At 37.8% G+C, this 23,767-nt stretch overlaps 1 protein-coding gene across 5 annotated transcripts in view; it reads left to right on the top strand.

The window, feature by feature from the left end:
• USP25 (ubiquitin specific peptidase 25) overlaps positions 1 to 16,224 on the top strand; it is an 87,373-nt gene extending 71,149 nt beyond the window's left edge. For 3 of the 5 annotated variants that reach the window (XM_059493313.1, XM_059493315.1, XM_059493317.1), the window contains 8 exons: positions 1,730 to 1,843; positions 3,588 to 3,683; positions 6,949 to 7,127; positions 7,885 to 7,963; positions 9,725 to 9,804; positions 14,166 to 14,289; positions 14,977 to 15,172; positions 15,628 to 16,224. In XM_059493313.1, coding sequence (XP_059349296.1) covers positions 1,730 to 1,843; positions 3,588 to 3,683; positions 6,949 to 7,127; positions 7,885 to 7,963; positions 9,725 to 9,804; positions 14,166 to 14,289; positions 14,977 to 15,172; positions 15,628 to 15,800 — 1,041 coding nt within the window. In that variant the 3' untranslated portion in view covers positions 15,801 to 16,224. Of the gene's footprint in view, positions 1 to 1,729; positions 1,844 to 3,587; positions 3,684 to 6,948; positions 7,128 to 7,884; positions 7,964 to 9,724; positions 9,805 to 14,165; positions 14,290 to 14,976; positions 15,173 to 15,627 lie in introns of those variants that run through there. The other 2 variants (XM_059493316.1, XM_059493314.1) reach the window with 2 other exon arrangements.
• Positions 16,225 to 23,767: the final 7,543 nt, after the last annotated feature.

A 23,767-nucleotide genomic window follows, 5' to 3' on the forward strand; every position in this document is an offset into this window, starting at 1 on the left:
CTTACAATCTTTGAAAATTATCTGACAGCTTGTTGGCACCCTGTTGACCAGCTGTGTTTTCCACTCTTCCTGTGGTGTCAGGAAGGCAGGGAAGCACACTTCCTCTGCTAAACTGAAATGAAACTAACAGGGAAACTCGCCTAACTCTGGGTGAGAAGATGCTCTGCCACCAAAGCCTTAGGCTGCTGCATATTGGCCTTTTTTGAGTTCTCAAAACAGCTTAGTGGGAAGCTGTTTAATATGTGTTACTCCAGCTGGAAAAGTGACTGTGAAGACACCATAATACATGATAAAATGTCTTTCATAAGGCTGTCCTCCTTCCAGGGTTTGTGGGCACCATCCCAGTGGGATGTGAAAGACTCTTAGACTTTTTTCAATGCATCAAGTGTTATAGTTCAGGGTAATGGCACTGTGCACAGTGGTCAGCCTTAGGACTTCACAAGACTGTGGTTGGGGAACACCATGATCTGTTTAATAAGAAAAAAAACAAACCATGCAAACATTATTTAGAAAAAAATGTAGTTCAATTTCTAGTTAATCTGAAGGTACTCTTTTAACATTTAAAAGCTGTTCTCTGTACTCCCAAATTTCACTTAGGCAGAATTGTGCTTCCTTCTCAGTGTATCATCATGCTTTCAAATTATTCCGCTTTCATATGCATTCAGACATGCAGGCATAAATCCCATTACTTGCCTTTTTGTTTGTCCATTTATAAAAGAAGGAAAGGCAACATCAGCACATGTAACAGGATTGTAGGTTACTCACCACATGTTCATTTTTTCCATTTTGCGCCTTTTGTCTATTTTTTCTGCCTTCTGATTGCATAGCCCTCCTTTGTATTTATACAGTGTTGGGTGTAAATAGATGCTGTGTTTTTGGAATCTTGGTTAAAAAGTGAAGTTGTTGTTACAGTTGCAAAACAAGTAGCATAGCAATATTTGTCTCTGTTGCTGTTTAAAACTTAATTTAACATGTCAAGAATTTTAGTAACTAAGATAGTCTTCTCCTGATATTCTGTTTAATTTGTCTTCTAAGAGGAATCTGGTTTAATGTAATGCTTCTTTAAATGTTCTTTAAAAGGCTTTTTTTGGCATTTTTTCTCTCCCAGAGCATCGGGAAATGTTAGCTTTCAGTTTGTTTTTACCCTTTAGTGTGACTTTTATCAGATATTTCAGATATGAAGTCTTTAGTGTGACTTTATCAGGTATTTCAGATATGAAGTATCTGACCTGGCCTTCTTCAAGGCTGGATGGGTCCCTGAGCAACCTGATCTAGTGGGTGGCATCTTTAGGACTAGATGATCTTTGAGGTCCCTTCCTAAACTATTCTGATATTTTATAATATACTTAATAATTTTGGGGTGAAATGTACAAAAAATGGTGGTTCACTGACATCCTTTGCCAAGTGACTTAAGTTTGTAATGGATATTAGAGTTGTAATACTGGTATAATAACATGTAAAGATAGAATTAGTGAATAAAGAGCAATTGAAATAGTTTTAATAATTATGGTTTTATTTTAAAATGTACTGCTTAAAAAATTAGAAATATCACTTATATTCTCTAACTAGATACAGCTTCTGAATTTTTTCAAAATTTCAGCAGTGGACATCATTGTAGATCATCCTGTCAGTTTGCATCTCTCCATAATTTTATTGTATTTTCTGATAATGATTATGATTATTCCTTTTTTCCCCCCAAGCATGTACTGATAATGGTTTTCTTCTGCAGAGCTCTGCTAATGCCCCAGCTCAAGCAGCTCCCACCCAGCGAGTGGTGGAGGTGGCGATCCCCGATGTGGGGACGTTTGTCATTGAGTCAGAGGAGGGGGGTTATGACGATGAGGTACTCGTGTGCACTGCTCCTCCTCGGGGCTTCCTTGTGCTGCCTGATGAGAGTTTTGGCATGTCTGCACACTGTGACACCTAACAGACTTCTGCAAAACTAAGTGCTTAGTGATTTGTGATCTTTAACAACGTCATAGTTTGTTGTGGAATATGGAAGGAAAGCACTACAAACTCTTAATTGGGCACGGTTTGCATGCTGCCTTTTACACTGGAGGTGTATCTGTCTCTTCAGCTCTGGAGGGCGAATGTTTGTGTTAGGCCAGGTAGCCTTCAAAATGCTGGTGATAAGACTGCACACTGCTGCATTATTTAAAAGGGGACAGGACACTGAGAAATGTTCTTAATGTTTGTGCTTTCTTGTCAGTCCAGTAAAGTCTGATCTCTCATTTGCCAAGGTTAAGCTTTTCAGGCTTTGGGGATTAAATTAGCCATGGAAATAAGCTGAAATTGATATGGCTGGTAGAACTGAATCTTGAAAATCTTAAAAATAATTCAGACTCATGTGGTACATGTATCTGCTAGTACTTGAGGAATAATTAAGGGGCCTGTTGTTTTTCTGAGGAACATTGTTTTTTGCTGCCCAGTTTCAGCAGTAGAAAGCAACACTGCTGGTCATCAAACTCCCCTTCATTGTCACTGCTTACTCGATGTTTGTTTTGGGAGGGAATAGAGTTGGTGCAGCCCATATTCTCAGGGCTCTGAACATGGGTTCTTGGGGAGCTTTAGCTTCCCTGGGCAAATGGATGTTTCAGGTCATTCTGACCTGGAAGTGTGATCAGTTATAACTGGGAGGATGGGGAATAAAATGGGTTTAATTGACATCATCACACTGAGTTTAGCTTCTCACAGATGTGTAGTCTCCACTTTGAAAGAAATGAGATTTAACCTCATATAATGACCTGCTTGTTTGTTTTTAGTTTTGTCCCCGTGTCCTTGTCTTTCTAGAGGATAACTTTCTTACCTATTTCCCTATTTGTTTTGTGAGTGTATTCACTTTTGAAAATGTTTTTATGTGTGGGAGACTCAGAGGGAGTTTAAGATCCTTCATCATTTGTTGCTGCGCCAGCAATACCCTGGGCAGGGAGGGAATGTTTTCCTTTCCTTAGAGATAAAAAAGGGGAGAGGCTTTTCTGAGTAGCTTGGATGTATCAAATTGTGTGTAACTGATGTGAATAGCAGTGAGAGATGTCTTCTGTTTGGCTTGGTGTTTGTTAATTGTTTTGGGTATGATGTTTAAGAGATTGTCTGCAGATGTTTCAGGGATTGATTGCATTTGCAGCAGTGAGTCTCCTCTTTTGACCTTGAAATATGCATAAAACATAGGTGGCTTTAGTGCAGTATATCTCAAGTGTGATTGGATGATTTTTCTACTTGAAATTTTTTTTTAATCCTTTCATGGCCATGGGTAGCACTCATTCAGTGTGCAGTTTCTGCTTGGTACTAATGCTGAACTGTGCATGTTCCTTTCCTGGGAAGTTTGGTCCATGTAACTTTTTTAACACAGATTTTTTTTCCTTTTTTTTTTTGTAAGATTCCTTTAATGTTGTTACAGTAAAACTATACATACACATGCCATGATTTGATTTGCAGAATATGCTCACCACATCTGTATTGAAGTGTGCCATATCAATGTATGCATGCATTAAGTTGCTTTTTCATTTTGCATGAGACTAAAAGCATATTGAATTTAGTCATTAAAATATTAATCATTCAAAACTTTTACCTTAAATCCCTTGTGGCAGGTCATGCTGACCCCGAACATGCAAGGTATTATCATGGCTATAGGTAAAGCCAGGAATGTTTATGACAGGTGTGGGCCAGAAGCAGGGTTCTTTAAGGTACAACTAACATTTTCAACTTTTTCTCCTCTGACTTTTCCTGTTAGATATGCTACTCCCTCTACCCCTTTCTGTAGATAAAGTCTTTTCCAGCATTTATACATGCTTGTCTATATCAGTCCCTAATTTAGATGTTTATCCATTGAAATATACAGATATTTGCCCTGTTGATGTCAGCAGCTCATAGACCTTTCTGCATTTTAGCTTTTTTAGTAATAGTAGTGAGTTACATATTAGTAATATGAAACCTAGATGTGTAATCGATAAAAGTATATGGTTTTTTCTCCTCTTAGTAATAAAACTCATGCCTTTGGTAGACATAAGGTTTGTTTTTTTTACCTATGGACTTTTAGACATTTGTTGTTTATTTCAAAGAGATATTCTTGGTTTGTATTCCTGAAGATTTTTAATAATTTTAAATTTCTTGCTTTTGTGTAACTGCATGGGTGTCAATACTATTTATTTCAGCAGTGGTTTATTACTGGGAATTAGACATTAGGCTTTTTATGGTGATTAGTCTTCAGTGTGACACCAGATTTGGAAATGTGTTCATTTTCTTAAATACACAAACTTCTGAGCACCTTTAGCTCGTGGCCTTTTGAATTTTCAGGATATTAGAAAGGGAGTTGCTTTGACATGATGTAAAGTGTAAAATCCTCTCAAATGTGATTTGGAGAGGAGAAAGAAGTTTCTTGCTTGTCATTGAGTAGCAGTGTGTTTTCTTCTTAATCATTATGATGTAGAAGAAATTCTAAAAGCCACAAAACCCCCAAACAAGCAACAAACAAACAGAAAACCCTAACATCACCAACAAAAAGCTCTGCAACCCCTTGGTAAGGAAATTGAAACCTCATGGATTGGTTGCCTGGTTTGTCTGTGTGGGTGTTTGACGTGGATACTTAGAGAAGGGTTTTAACCATAATGTGTGTGCAGGGCTGTCTCTGTTAACTGTGCCTGGTCTCAGGGAAGGGAGAGACATCTGCCACAGCCTCTGTTCAGTGAAACTGGGTTTGCTTGGGATTTAGTGTTGGTTGCTTATTTTATTTTTAAATTTATTAATGAAAATATGTAAAGTGGTTTTCAGGTTGAAAAAAAAAACAACTCATTTGATCAAATAACTCCTTGATTTGAATCAGAAAGTTCAATTATATCTAATTATATTTTTTAATATGAAGGGTGTTTTGAAAATTTTAAAGCAGAAAATTACTTCAAAATAAAATTCTATTTAATGCTTTAGAGTTATCAAAACAATGCTCAGTTGAAATTATTTTCAGTCTTTAATTTTGAGTCCTTAAACATTTAGGCTTCATGGGGGCAGAATGTCTTTGAGTGAGACAATGTTTTGACATAGAGTAGGAAACTTTCCTTACTCATTTTCTGCTGAATTGTGTTTGTAATAGCTTGGAAGAGGTGAAATGTGGTTCATTTTGAAGGAATACATTAGTATGAATGGATGCAGATGAAGTGGGGCTGCTTTGGGAGCAAAATTTTTGGTTTGGGATACATCAGATGAAATCTCACTTTTTCCCCTAGCTTACTATAAAAGCTTCTATGATGTCTTTTAATACTGTTACTGTGTTCCTTCATATGTTTGTTTTTGATGAAATTAGTGTTTCCAAAAAAACTGGGGGGGTTCTGTATCTTTGTTTTAATGTTACTCAGGTGAAACTCCTTTGGTGTGGGTCATTGTTACAGCCAAGATTCCATCCCCCTCTAGACCTCAGGTTTAACATGACTAACATTCAGATATTTCTTGGTCAATGATCTCTTCCAATCATTGTTCTTTAACCTTTATAGACAACTCCTTGCAGAATGTTTCCTTTTAAGATCTTTGTTATCCTTAGTGAGAAAATGAAAGCATATAATACTTTTTCAACTGTCTCTTTTTTGTGTAGAGAAGTAGTGGGGTTTTTTCCATTTTGTTAAAGATTTCTGAATCTAGAATACCACATTATTTTAAAATTATTATAAAAATATAGGGTTTGTGTTGCATTTTTCCTACTTCTAAGTAATGATATGAAAAATTAAATGTCTAAATCAATTTATTTTTGCATCCTCAATAAACAAGGTTTAATTGTTAGCCATGTTAACTTTCTAATGGTGGAAGTTCTGATGTAAGATAATCGAACCTCTGTGGCTTTTGGCACTTATAATGTTGTCCTAAACATCCTTTTTAATGGTAATGCAAATCATGAGTATTTAAAGATATTGATGCAGAACATTCCCCTAAGTTTTAAAGATCTCCACGTGCTCTATGTTTAAACCTGTATGATTATTACCCTACATGTTTAGTCCTGAAACAAAATGTGTTATTAGCAGAGGATGGGAGCCCAGATTTCTGGTATTACCGCATAAAGACACTTGAAATACTGAGCAGGATTCTTTTGTTGTGGGTTTGGTTTTTTTTGCGTGACTGCTTTGATGCTTTATTTTGTGCATACGTTGTATTGAAACTTTGCAAATGTGTTAGGAAACCATCTGATAACCTCCTTGTTTTCAGAGGGAATTTGTGTGTGTTAACATTTGTCACCATTTTTCTAATTCTTGTTGCTCCTCTTCATGCTGTATAGTTTCAGTGAGTAAAATCTAATGAACACATCAAATGGTGTTCATTAAAACCTAATGTGGTGGCAAAGCTGGAAAAGTAAATGACTCTGATGACCTCTAAAATTTCTCTAAAATATTCAGGGAGGGCTTCTTCCTGCCCTATAGGGCAGTGCTGTTCATATGGAATTATTATTTTCAGAAATCCGATCAATTGTTTTTCATTGAAGGAGATATTCCATTCCCACTTGGTATTTTCTGTATCATACCCATTCACTAAACTTTCTGTAGGGTATTTTTATTAATGTCTTTGCATTTAACCATGTATTAGAGGTACTTTTTTATGTTATGAGTCTTCAGAAAATTTCTTAAGGTCAAGTACCTGAAATCTTATACTTGTCTTGGGTTCTTGGGTTTAAAGAAACCTTTCTAAGGATTGGATAAATCTCCTCTCAGGGAGACATAGCACAGGATTGGAACTACTTTTAAAGGGAAGGTTTACTTGGGATATTGTCAGGCTTAATTGGTGAGAGAGAGTACCAACTTGACAATTTGTCTGTGGAGTTTTTAAAAATATAGTTTAGATGTCTTAGAAGACTAGTCTGTGGAACTGTTAAAAAATTTTATAGGCAAAATGTTATGGCACATAAAGTATCTTGTGTCTGTGATGTCTGAGTTGAAAGCCAGAAGGAATAATATCTTTTTCTTTTAAATTATGTAGGCAATTAAGTTGGAATACACACGTCTGCTAAAATTAGCCCAGGAAGATCCGCCACCTGAATGTGATTATCGTTTGCGTCATGCCATTGTTTACTTCATACAAAACCAGGCACCAAAGAAGATAATTGAGAGGACATTACTGGAGCAGTTTGGAGATCACAATCTCAGCTTTGATGAAAGGTAATAAGATCTGCACATCTCATTTCCTGTGTTCATGAATATTCTCTGATGTGTGGAAACACCCCTTCATATTTGGCTGGTGTGTTTAGCTTTATCTCCTGGTTTATAGCTTGCACGCTTACTTTGTAAAACAAATCATCTTTATAAAAATCCCTGCTAAAAGACTAATCAAGAGGTTGAGTTTCTACTCATCTAAAATAAGTAGAAATGCTCAGTGTTGTTCATAATCTTTCACATAGTTTTTTGTACTTTCTTTCACTGTTTTCTCACTGCTCTGAAAGGCAGTAGAGAGAGCAAAGCCTTTCCAACTGAGTGACTGCCTCCAGATCAAGACTATGTCTTTCTTCCACTCAAAATTTCATCTACTTACTTATATAAATAGATAAATTAAAAGTTAGAAAACAGTCTGATTTCTGTGTAGGGAATAATCTTCTAAACTTCTGCAAAGTAATTGTCAGGGAGTTTCAAATTATCTGAAATTTAAAATTAAAAGCAAGACTGAGCAATGTGGCAATTTAGTGAAATAAAAGAAATAATCCTTTAAATAGCACAGGCCTCCATCACACATACTTCAAAAGTGTTCCTTCTCCTGCTGATTATACCATGCATAATAAAAAGTACATTTTCCAAGGCATTTTCCTACTGGTTTGCATAAGGCTGTAGCTCATACTGTTTGAGGCTCCTGTCTTTGTAAGGATAATATCCTCTGTGAATTTCCAGTAATATTTAATGATTTTATTTTTTTGCTTTTCGTAAGGTGCCGTAACATAATGAAGGTTGCTCAAGCCAAACTTGAAATGATAAAGCCAGATGAAGTAAACATGGAGGAATATGAGGTCAGTATTTCTATGCTTTAAATGAAGTTGTAATGTGAAATAGTTATCAGTAAAGCTGAATTTTGTTTTTACAAATTTCTTCATGTCTCAGACTGAGAAGTTAAAACTGGCTATTTATTTAAAGCCCTTATTTGTCTAAAGGCTGCTCTTGAGCCAAAGCTGTTTTTTCCACTTCTGTAATTCCAGTGTCTGAGCCATTAATAAGTGTCAGGTTGGAATCTGTCCTTACTTTGTTAACCAGTCTTGACGTCACTAACAATATTTTGTAATTTATCACCACATGAGCCACATGGCTTTGTCTAGGCAGCTGGCAAGGAAGGAGGAGAGTGGTCTGTGCCCAGCCTTGCTCATCTTGAGAGCTGCATAGCAGGCACAGTCCCATTTGTGCTTCTCCTCCAGCTATCGCTGCAGCCATTCCCATTGTCTTATGAGCAGCAGATTCTTTTCTTTGCTGAGACCATGCATAACCAGCTTATGCATTTAATTTTTCCTCCTGGGTTGTTTAGAAAAACTTGGAGGGAAAGTGAGAGTGAAAATTGGACATTAAATAATCGTGACTAATAGTTACTAAAATAGTTCATCTCACATTTAAAGCTAAGCTGTAGCTGATTTTCCAGCCTCAGTTTCAAGTCTGAGTAATAGTGTTCATTAAGACCTCTTAACAGTGGGTATTTATGTCCTGGGCAGATTCCAGTGCAGCACCTGAACCTCCTTGTTGTGTTGGTAGGTCCAAACAACTTGATCAGGAGGATAATGAGAGTAATCTTCCCCTCACAAATCCAATGAAAAATATTTTAATTTCCACTTCTCATTACTAGGTTTAAGACCTACAGTAGATACTACTGCATTACAGTGTGCCTCCCTAGCCACTGAGAGGGGGGGACCCTCAGAGTGGCATTTTAATTGCATTTTCTTGGCTTTGCAGAGCTCATTGTTTTACCATTCTCTGAATGATGCTGCACAGAGAGAATAAACAATTCTGAATTTGGCTCTAAGAGTGGGGAGATCTTCTGTTCTTCTGCAGAAAAGTGCCCCTTTTTTAGCTTCTGCAATAGGTAGTTGGGGGTTTCACCATAGATGGTGTCAGCTCGGTATAGTGAGCTGGCATTTTATGGATGTTTTCTCAAGCTCTTTCTGTTGAATCTGCTAGTAGCTGTGTCTTATGTCTATTTTATTTTTAATAAATTGAAAGTCAGCACTTAACCCTCTGTAGAGAAAGTGCCTTTCTCACCTGGGCCATTTACTTGTAAAGTGAACCAGGAGTCACTTGGTGTAAATGGTGATGCAGTAAGATAAATGTTCTGCTTCAGCACCAGCATCTCATCAGAGCTGCCTTTGGGTTTTTTTAGCACTTCCCATGTAAAGTGTTCAGGCTTTTTCTGTGTCATTCTTGTATTGAAAATTAAGGTTAATATCTGGCGTATGAAAAAGCTTGCCAACACCACCTGAGTAATGTAGGGAAGAAAAAACAAGATCTTGTATAATTTTACCTGTGGTTCTCCAAAGATGCTTTGTGTTCCTTTCAAATGGTAATAGGTTCTGTAAGAATAATCTCATCTAGAAATGTTTAAGACATTTAAGAATTTTTTTTATTGAGGAAGGGTGGATTCTGGTGGACTTTTCTCATATGCAAGCCTACTGGCATCCTTAGTACTTACTGTGACTGGACACTGAATTTAACTGGAGGCGGTTTTATGTTTTAAAAAAAATTATATTTCATTTTTGTGGATGAAGTTCTATTTACCCTCTTTTTACATGCAGAGATGGCATCAAGACTATAGACATTTCAGGGAAACAACCATGTTTCTCATGGTAGGATTGGAGTTTTTCCAAAAAAAGAGGTAAGTGGTAGTATAGAACTCAAATGTAGTGGAATGATGTGAAAGCAAAATGTAATATTAATAAGTAAAGCTGTTTTATAAAATAAGAAGTGTTTAATTTCCATTTCCAATCTTTTGTCAAGCTATGGGTTCTTTTCAGAGCACCCTCCACATGCATCCCTATTTTTCCTTCTGTTCTTAAATGCTCTGGGTGTCACTCTGTGCACATACTTTTATTTGCTTTCATTAGCAGATACAATTAGTCAAGGCTGTGTCTTTCCTGCTTTTTGGCTGGGACTTCCCACTGAAGCAGTTTTACCTTCTGCATTAGTCTGAGCCAAAACTTCACCTATGGTGGCCTTTAAAGGTCAGGAAAACAACATATTTGAGAAAAACTGTCATGCATAGCTGTCATAGTTGTAGCTGATTGTCCTTAACTCTGTGGTGATTCATTCCCTTCTCTTTTTGAACCAAGTCAGAAATTGTGGCTGTATAAAATGGGTGACATTTATGTACTTAATTCAGAACAGCTTATATTTATTCTGATCTACACATGCAACAAGAATGTTGATTACAGTATAAATGTAGTCAATCACTGATTTTTCATGTATAAAACAATAGGTAGGGAAATTTGTAGCAGGAGTCAAATTTAATTCTTTCTCTCTTTGTTGAGTAGTAAATTGCTCCATATTTCTCATCTTATATCTTCCCAAAAAAGAAAGGCCCCAAACAGTACAGGAAAATTAATTGCAAAAGACACAGCATTGCTTTTGTGACATGATACCTCTTTTAATAGTGACTAACACCATGAGCCCAGAGTCTTGGGTTGTCCTTGGGTTACCACCATGTAATAAACAGTACATTTACTAATAATCTGAATTGAAATATGCTACACTATTGGTCCTAAACAATTTGTGGACAAAGGTTAGTCAGAAGATTGCCTGGCTTATTTGAAGTCTGGTGATGCTTCATTCCTTAAAGAGGCAGAAATGTTACAGGCCTTGGTGTTGTTTATAGGAAGCCCTTCATGCATTCTCTAAGATTACAGGAGGGTGAAACATCTTCAAGTTCTTTGGCACTGGGACTCCAGAGTGGCACCTTCAATTATAAAATACCAATGTTTTCAATAAATTCCTTCTTGCCATAATATAATCTGGTTATGTCATGGAGGAGAGAGGCAAGCACAGGTTTGTACTATGTGCTAAATGACGTTCTCCACTATTTACAATAACTTGCAGAATTAGGTTTTCTTTTGTTAGAAAGCACCTTCATAATTTAAAAAACAAGCCTATTATCACCAAGGTGATAATATTACACTCTAATATGGGTCAGAAATAAAAGGTACAATTTCAGAAGTGCTTCATGAAGTTTCTGATACAAAGATAGTAGGACTGAAATATAGTTAGTGGATGAGTGAGATCTGGCTATCCAGTGGCCTGCTCCAAAGACATCTTGTGCAAATACATACCTGTGTTTCAGCTTCAGGTTCCCAAAGGTTTCAGAGATTTACAGAGATGCCCACCTTGCACACTTGAGAGAGCAATGGTACCATCCTTGTGCTAGAAACAAGACTAAACTGCTGATCCCTGTCAGTTCATTCAACACTAAAATCATAAAAACATAACTTCAGAAATATTTCATGAAAGGATAGATTTTCATACTAGAAATATGATCTTCATTAGTAGGACTGTTTTGAGGCTGTTTTTCCCCCACAAACCCACCTCTCTGCTGACAAACTTTTCTTAGCTTCAATAACACTAAGCAATAACCTAGCAGCACTCAATGTCTTGATGGAGCCAAAAGTCAGCCTTTATTCCAGCAGTATTTATTTCTTTAATTGTAATGTGTTGAACAAACACAGAAATCAACATTAGTTTGGTATATCTTTTTCATGCCTACTTTCAGTGGTCACTTGTCACTCATGCCTGATGGTGAGTGACAAGGCCCACTTTTCACTGCAGGTGGAGAATTAAGGGGTCTTTCAGGCAGGTCTCTGACTTTAGTGTGGAGCAGTAACCTACTCTGGCTGAGATCAACCCAGGCAGCAGCTAATGAACCTTGCCTGCAGCTCACTCTTGTGGCAGCAACTTAAAAGTGAACAAACTGTATGCTTTACCAGTTGCCTTTTAAGTTACTTGGAAAGCCAGTACAGCTTTTCAATTTTGACTGAAATGCCTTTTTGAAAGCAGTGCTAAAATTTTGCCATTCTGTGCTTGCTTGTCTTTTCCAATGCCTCAACCTAGTGAGCTCCAGAAATTTGTGAGCAGCTTCAGTGATTTTAGGTTTAGTCTGCACACACCTGAACTTATGTGCAGTTCAGCTGTGAGAAGGCAGAAAGCTCGTCCTGAGCCCCGTGGGCAGCAGGGCAGGGAGGGGATTCTGCCCCTCTGCAGGGCTGCATCCAGCTCTGGGCTCCCAGCACAGCAAGGACAGGGACCTGATGCAGCCAGGCCAGAGGAGGCACCAAGGGCATCAGAGGGGTGGAGCAGCTGCCCAGTCAAGACAGGATGAGAAAGTTGGGGCTGTTCAGCCTGAAGGAAGAGAAAGTTGTATGGAGACCTGAAAGCAACCTTTGAGTATCTGAAAGGAGCCTACAAGAAAGATGAGGAGAGACATTTTGCAATAGCATGGAGTGACAGGACAAGGGAAAATGGCTTCAAGCTGACAGAGAGAAGGCTTGGATTTGTTATCAGGAAGAAATTTTTTACACTAACATTGGTGAGGCACTGCAACAGGATGCCTGGAGGAGCTGTGGCTGCCCAATCCCTGAAAATCTTCAAGGCGAGGTTGGATGGGGATTTGTGCAGCCTAGTCAAGTGGAAGGTGTCCCCATGCCCATGGCCTTCAGCCCAGGCCACCCTATGATTCTATGGATCTGTTTGCTAATTTTACTGTAGTCCCACTCCTCAGACCCAAGATATATAAGGAGTCTGAGTTTGGACATATGGTCATGATAATCTAATATAATTTACCTTGGTGTTAAATGGCACCACAGTTGTTTCAGGAAAGGGTCACACATAGGTGAGGGAAGGAGCAAGAAAGGGTGATTGGAAATAAGGTCACTACCACCACTGAGTTTTAATTTGCATCAACAGAGCTATTGACACTGTAGCTCCAACCTGCAGTTTCACAAATAACTGAACTAAGAACAGGAGAAGGTCCGCCCCCTCTGGCTTTATAACCAGCAGTTTCAGTTCTTGTAATCATCTTTTCTTCCCCTTTCCTCCCATACTAAATTTCCAGCTGTCTGGTCAGTTTTATTGGTGACCAGTGGTATGAAGAGTTTTCGTGGCTAGGAAAAATGGAGTTGAAGTAGCCTTTTCCTTTATTTTTATATTGTCTCATTGGGAGGTATTACCTTACATCCTGAGTTATTTACTTTGGAAAATTCTTGACTTGCATTCAGATATGCTCTGTGTGTCCACATAATTTTTAGCCTTTTTCAGTAGCTTGGTAGTTTTTGTAGTTTCAACTTGAATCTCATCAAGAGGGAGTGCACAATTTCATGTTCCTTTAACCACTCCCTTAGGAAATTTCTCTTCCTAAATTTTATTTTTTATTATTTGAATAAAAATGAGATATCAAGCTGCCTGTTTTTAGGGTAGCTACCGGAACTGCTTTCAGTGCTTGTCTGTCATAACTGGGTCTTTGTAAATCAGAGAATTAACCATTTCAGCTGTGTTAGCTGGAGATGATGTGCAGCAGTATGAGGGGAGATTGTTCATCTGTGCATGAAGGGATCTCTGTCAATTACTAACTGACAGGTTCTTGGGTGCTCTCTTATTCCTTCTCTACCAATTAGCCTTGCATTTATCTGCTGCATTCAGATTAAAGACAGAAATATCAACAGTCTGACAGCACTTCTGCTGCTGAAATTCTGTGATGGCTTCTTCCATCACATTAGATTTCAAGTAACTTGGAAGAACTTTCAATTAGTGAAGCTTAAAAATTCACATTTGTTGTTTTAGAAATAAGGTGACAACTTTAAATCTTATTTGCTGAGGTGTAGAATGCTGTCAAGATATTCATTGCAATGGAAACTCAAACCCAATGTGACATAAATGCAGTCAGGAAAAATTAAATTTTCATAGATACTCAAGGCCAATCTAAAGATGCTTTTGAAGTGAGTGAAATGATACCCGTTGGTTTCAGTGAGCTTTGGATCAGACATCATTTGTAATGATCTAACCTAATAATAAAATGATTTGTTCTAGTGTGTGTAAAAGACAAAATTGTATGGTTTAAAAATAAAATTATGAAGAGATTGGTGGGAAGGGGTGGACTTGCCATCCAGCAGGTGGAGTTATCTGTCCTTGGAATAGTTACCTTGAGGCAGGTGGTATGTGGATATTGCACGTAATGCTTTTGTTTCTTCACTTCAGTTACATGGAAGCCTTGCTCTACCTTATCTATGCTTACCAGAATAACAAAGAACTCTTGTCCAAAGGCCCCTACAGAGGGCATGACGAGGAGCTGATATCTCACTACAGACGAGAGTGTTTGCTAGTAAGTGAAGGGGAACTGTATGTCTCAAAATGTTGAGTTTGCTGCATATCTCTAATAATATTAATTAATAGTAAAGTGTTGCCATCATGTACAACAAACCTCAAACCTCCCTGCATTAGTAATTTAATAGTGAAGTTGTAAGAGGAAAAAAAAAACCACAAGTAAAAAAGAAAACATTATTCCCCTGATTTTTTGTGAGTAGCAAATAAATTTCTTTATGATTATAGTGGGCTCACTGCAATCATGTCTGGGCTGGGTGGGAGCAGTGGTTGGTAGTGCTGGTGAGCAGACTCACCCTGCTGCCATGGTTTGATGGGGAGACAAATATTGGCAAAGGCATCAGCAATGATGCCTTGCCTGGAACAAGGGATTTTTTCCTTGTTTATGTCACTTTTAACAATAGTGAAAAAGTAAAAGCTGCTGATAGAATCTCAGTCTTAACAAAACAGCTGCAAAATTGGAGTTGGCAGGTATGAAATGAAGTGGCTTGAGGAACAGCACAAGTTCAAGTGGATTAGTACACCATATGCATCATGGAGTAAATGTTAAAATACAGCTGTGATTAATACAAACTGCCAGGTAATTCTGTAGGAAGACTGTGCTTTAAAACAAAGTGATAATGATGCATGGTAGACTGTGAAATGCTGTGGACTTAAAAGCTTTCCTTTTTTGTGGTGGTTTCTGAAGAAACTGAACGAACATGCTGCAGCACTGTTTGAATCGGGAGACGATCAGGAAGTAAATAATGGCCTGATCATAATGAATGAGCTTATTGTCCCCTGTTTGCCATTACTGCTGGTGGATGAAATGGAAGAGAAAGATATTGTTGCTGTGGAAGATATGAGGAACCGTTGGTGTTCCTATCTTGGACAAGAAATGGAACGTAAGTAATTTATTATCAAGGTAAAAGGCTCTTGTGCACCTTTTTTATAAGTATGATGTTTTCAATATCTGGAATTAAACCTGTATCTTTTTTACCTCATTAATGTTTTTTGAGCTACCTTGACTTTTGAATAATCCTGTACACATTTAAGATTGTTTCTGTACACATAAAAGATTTTTTCATATGTTGCACTATCAAGCTGTAAAGGAAACATGCTTTTCAAATGAGAAAAGATTTGTGATGTTAGACTATCTAAAGGGGAGTTTATATCAACATCTTACTAGGAATTGGTATGTCCTAGTTATTGCTTGGTAGGTCTAATGAATCTGAATTATTCCAAGTGAAACTCTTCCTCTTCTACCTACTAATTAAAAAGAAGTCAACATTGGGCAGAAAAAGGACAATTCTACATGTGGACATCAATGCTTATGTTTGTTTTTCTGTTTGATTTGCAGCCAACTTGCAAGAAAAACTGACAGATTTCCTGCCAAAACTGCTAGATTGTTCTACAGAGATTAAAGGTTTCAATGACCCGCCAAAGTTACCCTCCTACTCCACACATGAACTGTGTGAAAGATACGCCCGAATCATGCTGTCACTCAGTCGAACTCCAGCCGATGGAAGATAAATTCTGCATACCTTCCTAAGCACATTGTATAAACTTTTTTAGTTCTTAAACCTTGCCTTCCTGTCACAGGGTTTGCTTGTTGCTGCTATAGTTTTTAACTTTTTTATTTTAATAACTGCAAAAGAGAAATGACTGTACAAACTTTAGCCAGACTGCAAACGATTAAAGCTGAGAATCGCATGGCGCTCAGTCGTTTCAACCAGAATTGATGCAACATGCAAGTCTGATCATTATGGCAAAACTGCTTTTTTGCCATTTATCTGTTACAGTATTACTTTGCTTTTATCTTAAGATCCTTTACTTTATCAACAGCTGTCTGGATCATTTTGTGACTGCAACTACTTTAAGTGTCCAGTGCTGTGTAAATACATGGTACTTGGTAGCTTGTAAATGAAAAGAAAGAATAAAGTTTTATTTATGGCTACTTCTGTGTTTGCAAGCAGATACCTTGTATATTATTGTAAAATATGGGTATTTTTAGAAGAGATACAGTATATTGATGGGTTACTCAATTTTATAGACAAGGTTCTTTAGGATTTATGGCCAGTTTCCTTTCAGGTACTCAGAGATTACTGTATGTGAATATATTGAAAAACTGTCACAGTATTATACACAATGGTGTTTTGTATATTCTTCACTGGTCTGTTTGATACTGCACCTGAGCACTTTAGTGTGCGTGTGAATGGCCATGCCAAGTCTTTTCTAATGGTAGGGACTGGCTTCTGAAGCAAAACAATAATGGCACCTTGCTTCTCTTCTTAGAAAAAAATTTAAGTAAAAAAATTAAAATATTTTCAGTCTAACTATATTACACCCTCTAAGCAAAGCTTCTTTGAATTGGTGTAAGTGAAGAAAATAAAGATTTTAAAAAACTGAATTTATGAAGCTTAAAGATTAATCAATTTTAATTGGTTTTTGTGTCATGTAAATGACCAGAAAGAAAATCCTAATTTTAATTCTTTACTTGAAATGGGTTGCTATTGTTGCAACAAAATATCTCAAAAATCTTTTATCTGTCCTAATTAAATTTCTGTTGGAAGTAAAAGAACATATCTATCGGGCTTGTTTTGTAGAACTGAAATACTGTCTGGTTTTAATGAAGAAACTTAATTATTTTGTGGAAAAAGAGATTTAATGCGTCCTTAGGTAATCCTGTTACCTGACACTATTTTGATTCCTTCTCTTTTTAGAGAACGTTTTGTGTTAGATCAGTAAAATATGTGAATATTTATTTGTATGTTTTTATTGGAGCGACACAACTTTTCCTTACAGATTTTCAAGTGGTGGTTGAGTATCTGCTAATAAAAACCACAGAGGGAAGGGAATGCAAGGAGTGATGAAGTTCAGACCACCTAGAAGTGCAGAAATGTGGGCATCTCATAAGCAAGAAGCAGCAGAGTTCAATCTTAGCACGTATCAGTCTGAGAATTTGTTCTCTCTGGAGAAACACTGGATCACAATGTACAGGGAATGGAATGTGGCCTTCAATTCCAAGTCTGTTCAGGGCTGTTCTCCACTCCTCCTTTCAGTATTGCAGTGCTTCATGCTTTTTCAAACCACCCATTTATTTTATCAAATTTCTTTTTTAAAAAAAAGAATATTGACCTTTTAGAAGTGAAATATACTGCAAAGGAGCATTATTTTAGGTCTGAGAATGTTGATGTGTGAAATATCCCTCTTAAAGAAAAAGGTATGCTTATTATGAAGTGGGAGAGGATACATTTTAAAAGCTTTTACATTTTGCACCTGTTCAACTTTGATTTGAAACTCAAGAATGTGCCTACTTAGCACTGTATTTTTAAACAAGGTTTTGAACAGATCAGACTTGCTACATTTTAATAATAGTAAAAAGAATTAGATGTGAAAGAGCAGCTTTATTTCATTATGGCTAACAGGTTTTGAGTTTGTTTGTGGAAGTTTTAAGGAAAGCTCCCCTCTTACCCCAAAGGAGCCAGTAACCCTCATCTGCTTAATTTCTGACAACAAACACATGGGTAAACACATGGGGAAAGGCACTTTCTAAGGTAAAAAAGAAAAATAAATTATTTCATCTGGGAAAAATAACTAAGATTTTTAAATTAAAAGGAAGACAGGAAGGATGAGACTTGGTTTTTGTTTCAGATTTTTTTAAATTCAGTTTCTGAAAGTATGAAAATAATCCACTGAAGTTCATAGCGGTGAAGATAAATGTGTATTCCTTTGCAAAGACAGATTTTTGAGTTGAATTGAGAAGGTAGAAGAGAAGAAATAAATATATATTGAATATATTTTTAATATCTGAGTTTAGGCCTTCAATGAAATCATTAATGATTACATTAATGTGAAATAATTAATGATTATGTTAATGTGAAATCATTAATGGTTGCATTAACTTTGTCTTGAAAGCCTTGCTTTTCTCACTGCTGTTGATAGCTTGGATTCACAATGCCCAGCACAAAACCTCTACAAGTAACTGTAAGGTAGGAAAGCATACAGTCCATGTGGCTACCTGGTAATCTGGGGCTGAATTATGTGAGATATGGTCTCTTCAGCATGGGGATTATGAAGTGCTTTATTAGGGTTTTCTCTCAGTTAATAGAACAAAGAAAGATTAAGGAAATTTAACCAAAATTCATTTACAAAATCATATGTACCATCAAGTAAAATGTGGGGATTTTTCCAGTTGTTGCTTCATCGTGAGAAAAAGCCTGAATTTACCCTGATTTAGTTAATTGCCTTTTTTTAATCTCTCCCAAACATGTATCTTCATTTTGGCTGCCCAGTCCTATTGCTTTACTTGAAGTGATATTTTGGTAGTATCAGGAATCCTGTTGTTTCTAGTTCAAGCTACCATAGCAGGCCTGTCAGTCTCAGCCTAGCAGAAAACCATGAGCAGCAGGAGAATTGAGCTGAACAAACAAAGAGGATGGGTGGATGGAGTCAGTTAGTCCTTCTTAGATGTGGAACATTTGGAATCACACCAGACATGAAGAACTTGACCTTCCCTAGTGAGTCAGTGTTGCTTTGTGGGCAGTCTGTGCTTTACTCCAGGGAACAGGGTTGCTTGAGAAAATGTGAAGTATGAGCAGCCCCAAAATGCTTTGTGTTCAAGCATTAACATACCACAATTTGATAATATCTGCATTAAGTATCTTTCAGGTTGTTTTTAGGCTACTCCTGTGAAGATTGAAGCTCCCAGAAGGAACTGAACACCATCAGTAGCACACAGGAGACAGCTGGATAATGTCCAACAAATGTAAAGGTTCATAAAGGGAGACAATGGTTGCTGCCCATATTCTTCATTTTGTCACGTTTCCTTCCCTCAATCTCCAGTGACTCCAGATGTCTGTGGGAGGCCTTATATAAGCACAAGGTAAAGAATTTTCATGGAACAATGCACCACTCTAGGTCTGCAATGAGTCACCTCATCTGTGCAGCATTTTTCAACAGAAATGTGTGTTTAAAAAAAAATATATATATATTCTAGGTGTGAGCCTGTAAGAATGCAAGAAAAGTGAGTAACAGTCCTCTCAGTGAAAGTGGTGGTATCTTTCCATTTTTCTTTTCTGGAGAGGACAATAATATGGATATGAAAATGCTCCTATCTAAAGAGGTCTTTTAGCAAAGTGCAGTAGGTAGAATTCCAAAGGGGAGTGATTCAAGTGAAACAATTATATTTCATGTGCTTGGGATCCAATTTTTCTTAGTCTACTCTGTCCTTGAAAATCTTTTGAGGTCCTGGTCTTAGTGGATAAGTTATTAACTGGAAACACTTTTAACTCCTAAAGAGTATCTTTGTAGGCAAGAATCAGCAGAACATTCCTGCTTGGTTCAGCATTTCTAGTTTTGTTCTGATCCATATGAGAGCAAAGTCTCTGGACTTTTGCAGACATGTCTGTTGCTGCCATACACACGTGTGCTCCAGCTTAATTGTCATGCCCTTAAAATCTTGGCCTTGGCCATGGAATGTTCTCAATTATGAATTTCACATCTTTTCTGTAAATAGCAGGAAAGGACTCATGCCTCTCAAAAACTGTTTCTTGAGGTAGCACTTTGAAAGAGCAGCTTGGCTTGCTTTCTGGTGGTTGGGATCAACCCAAATCCCCTTCTCACAGGCTGGGAAATGCATAGTGGGAAAGGCTTGTTTTCAGGATGATGGTCACAGGATGGATTCATCATGAATGTCAGGATGTGGTCATTCTTCATTGCTCTCTTAATATCTAAAGTGAAGTACCTCTTAAATAAAGTTTGGGCTCCATGGTTCATTCTTTCACTTTTTATTTCTCCCTCCCATGTTGTCCCCCGGTGAAGGTCACTGGGGAAATATTCACTTTTCAGGCTTTGTAGTTGATGAAGTCTCTGATTCATCATCAGTTTCAACTGTACCTTCACCAGCAGGATACAGAACCAGGATTTCTCTGCTTCCATCTGATTAGTGTGGGCTTCAGTTTCTGTCTTGTCCTGGAAATGCCTGTACAGGTCATATAACACCATCCACATGCATACTGTCTGGCACCTCAGCATTTGAGAGTCTGAAAGAGGAAAGTTATGGATAGTTAGCCAAAGCTAACTACACCGGAGTTTTCTGTACAATGTCTTGACATATCAAGAAAAAAAAAGAAAAAAGGAAATAATTTGTTGGAGCCTAATTGAGCCTAACTCATTTACTAACTGAGCACTTAAGGAATGTAGGGGTGTCTTGTGCATTGTATCTTGGCACTATCCTGGTTTTTATGAAGGTCATAGAGGCTGTTACTCTTGTGCAATAGTTTTCAGTTTACCCTGATCTTTATACTTTGTCTTGAATTATTAAAACTGCTTTCAAACAACTTCTGGCAAAAAGCAGCTTTTCCTGCTATGCTGATTTCAGTCAGTAACTCTGCAGTCCTTGCCCCTGTCTGTGTTCTGTGTCTGGGTGTTGCCTATCAGTGCCCATAACTGTACCTGCTTTGTTATCTGTGTGGAGGTTCCCTGGACCCATTTGTACTTTGTGGATATACAGACAAAAGGGGAAGGGCACTAATTCCTGTAGATATTGTCTAAGAAACAAAATTTCCTTGCTGTCTGTGACCTTTAATTTGTAACAGCAGAACTTTCAGTTGGATGTGGACTAAGGGCTTGGGAAACCTGGGGGAGTTTGGGGAGGGGTTCCTTTTAAAGAAAAAATTATCAATAATACAGGATCATGAGATGGAGGAAATGGCTGTGTAAACATAGTAAACTTTTTTGTGGATTAGAAAAAAAATCTTAATTTGTTGAATTAAGTTTTAAGCCAAGAAGTCAGTGTTACATAATGCAATTTGAAGAAAACCTCCTGTGTTCTTAGGGAAGATGTTTGGCTTTTGTTAGCAACCTTGATTGGTGAAACTGAAAAACTTGTAACTTTTAATAGCTCAAGGTAATACATTCTTGTAATCTGCTTATGAAGTCTTTTATCTGGAAAGTAAAAAACCCAAAAAAAAAAACTGTCTCCACAGAATCAAATGACCCTCCCACTCCCACCCCAATTCCTCCAGGAAGATAATTCTGTTCTGTGAAGTCCAAGTTTAGTTTGGATATTTAAAAAAACTTATTTCCTCCCTCCCTTGCTCAGTCTGTTTGAACAAGTACATTATGTTTTGAAATGCATATAATTTCTCTTTGAATTTCTGAAGGAAAACTTGTCATCTCTGATACTTTTCAATGTGAGATTAAGACCTGTCATTGTATTTGGCACTACTGGCACTTGTTCCACTCTCAAGTGATGGTGATTTTTAATTATGTGGTTGTTGCAAGAAGCTTGAACAGACGATTTGTTACTTCAGCTTCCCTCTGTGGGATGTAATCCTCAACATTCTTTGCATACTAAGGTTTATACTGCTGTGTTTTAGGAATTTACTCCTCTCTTATCTTGGTTCAGTTTAAGGCTGTTACTCAAATGCTTTGCATTGAGCAAGTGAAACAGCACTGATTCTGTTTGCCAGTGTTCTACTCCACTGGAGATAGTGCAGAGACATCTCTGTGCTACTTCGACTTCTTAAGAGATTTTATGGTGCTCTGTGCTCTGTGAATTTATGTGAAATGGAAGGTAATGGAGTTAATTACCTTTTGGTTGCAGTTGACAGAGAAGAGCCATAATGTTGTTTTTTATTTAATAACAAAGTAAAATGAAATAATTTTCTCCCTTGACATATATTCGCACAAGAAAAGGGGAAGTTTCTGGGTAAGAGCTGGTAAGTGTTCAAACTGGTCACAGTCCCTTCAGGAGGGCACTTGCATGGAAAGTGTGTTTGTCCTCCTGTCTTTGTTCTAAACACATTGATTTAAAAGTATATATGGTGGGTTTTTATTTGGTCTGTAGTAATTTTTTTTTTTTTTTGGTAGGCTTGTTTTGTAAATACCTAATTTCAGTTCTTGGTGTTAAGCAAGAAAGCATGATGCATTCCAATGGGATTTTTCTGTCAATTCAGTGAAGCTGTGAAACTGCAGTAATTATTCTCTCTTATGTCTATGCTGTTACCTGGTTAACTCCCTACTGTCCTCAACAAAGCGTCTTCTAAAACTAAGTAGTGGGCTCAGGGCAAACTATAATTTTGTTGATTGTTAGGGGTCTTTTTTGTTTCTTTTTTTTTTTTTTTTTTTTCAAGGAAAAGACCAGTTGTGTGGCAAAGAGCTACAAGAGGTTTAATATATATACCAAATCCTGGTAAGCTCTGGCTAAGAGAGGAAGAGACACAGCCAGGTTTAAACTTACCTGTCTTATTTCTGCTATTAAGACTGAAAAATTTGGAGTGGTTGCAAATGCTGTTTACAAGCCATCTATAAAAGGGTGCTGTGCAAAGAATGTCTACAGAGAAGTTCTGGATGATGAGTAAGTATTGAGGGCTTCTGAGTACTGTTGTCCAACACCTCTTTCCAGAGGGAGAGTATTGTGGAGTTTGATCCCTGCAGAGTTCAGAAAAGACAGGTGGTGTCAACTACAGAGACACTCAGAGGTGTGAATGGACAGAGATATCTGCAGGATTTCTGCAAGTGGCTTCATTCCTTCTTTCTGTGTTTGATTAACCACAGGCTCTTTGCCCAGAGGGGACTCAGTGCTTCTCAATAATGTAGGCAAAGCTGGGTTTGTTTGTGAGAAATGATGGAGTGGGGCTCCCTGCTGTAGAAGAGGGGAAGCAGGTGTATTTTGGACAGTAACCTTGAGGGGACAGGCATGCCTTTCTTTGGAATAGGGACAGCTGAATACAGCTGGGCAAAACCCTGTCTTTTCCACCAGAGTCACTGTCTGCACACTGGCTGTTCCCCTCCCTGTCACCAGCTGAGTGTCTCAGCCTTCTGCTTCCTCAGCTGAGTGCCAGCTTTTCCACACTCCTGTTTAGTGTCACACCTGTGAGCTCATTTTTACTTCAAGTCCCTTCTGAGCCCTCTCTCCTTTCTAGGGTACAAGCCCTCTTGGATAAGGAAATTTACTTTCTAAATAGTGAAGGGACATATCCTGTTTTAATTAATAATAATTTAATTAAATAAAATTAATAATTTAATTTATTCTGTCCTCAACTGAATTCAGCTCACTGAGTACTCAGCTACATTTTGTGATTGACTGACTGACTCATGGCAAAATGTACCCTTCAGGTTTTTCAGATCTCTGTAGTCATTGCTGGTATTTCAGCTCCCTGATGAAGAGGTCTGCAGGATATGACTCCTTCCCTTCACTAGTAGTGCTTCCTCTGGAAAGAAGTTCTTAGTAAGAAGAAACCCCTCCTGTCATGACATCACAAAAATGTCTATGGAATAAACAAAAAAGTTCTGTGCCCTGTGGCCAAGAAGGCAAATGGCATCCTGGGGTACATTAGGAAGAGCATTGTCAGCAGTTCAGGCAGTGATCCTACCCCTCTATTCAGCCCTGGTGAGGCACATCTGGAGTGCTGTGCCCAGTCCTGGGCTCCTCAGGGCAAGAGAGACAGGGAGCTCCTGGAGCAGCTCCAGCAGAGGTTGCAGAGATGAGGAAG

Source organism: Ammospiza nelsoni, chromosome 2 (assembly GCF_027579445.1).
Source record: "Ammospiza nelsoni isolate bAmmNel1 chromosome 2, bAmmNel1.pri, whole genome shotgun sequence".
NCBI lineage: Eukaryota > Metazoa > Chordata > Aves > Passeriformes > Passerellidae > Ammospiza > Ammospiza nelsoni.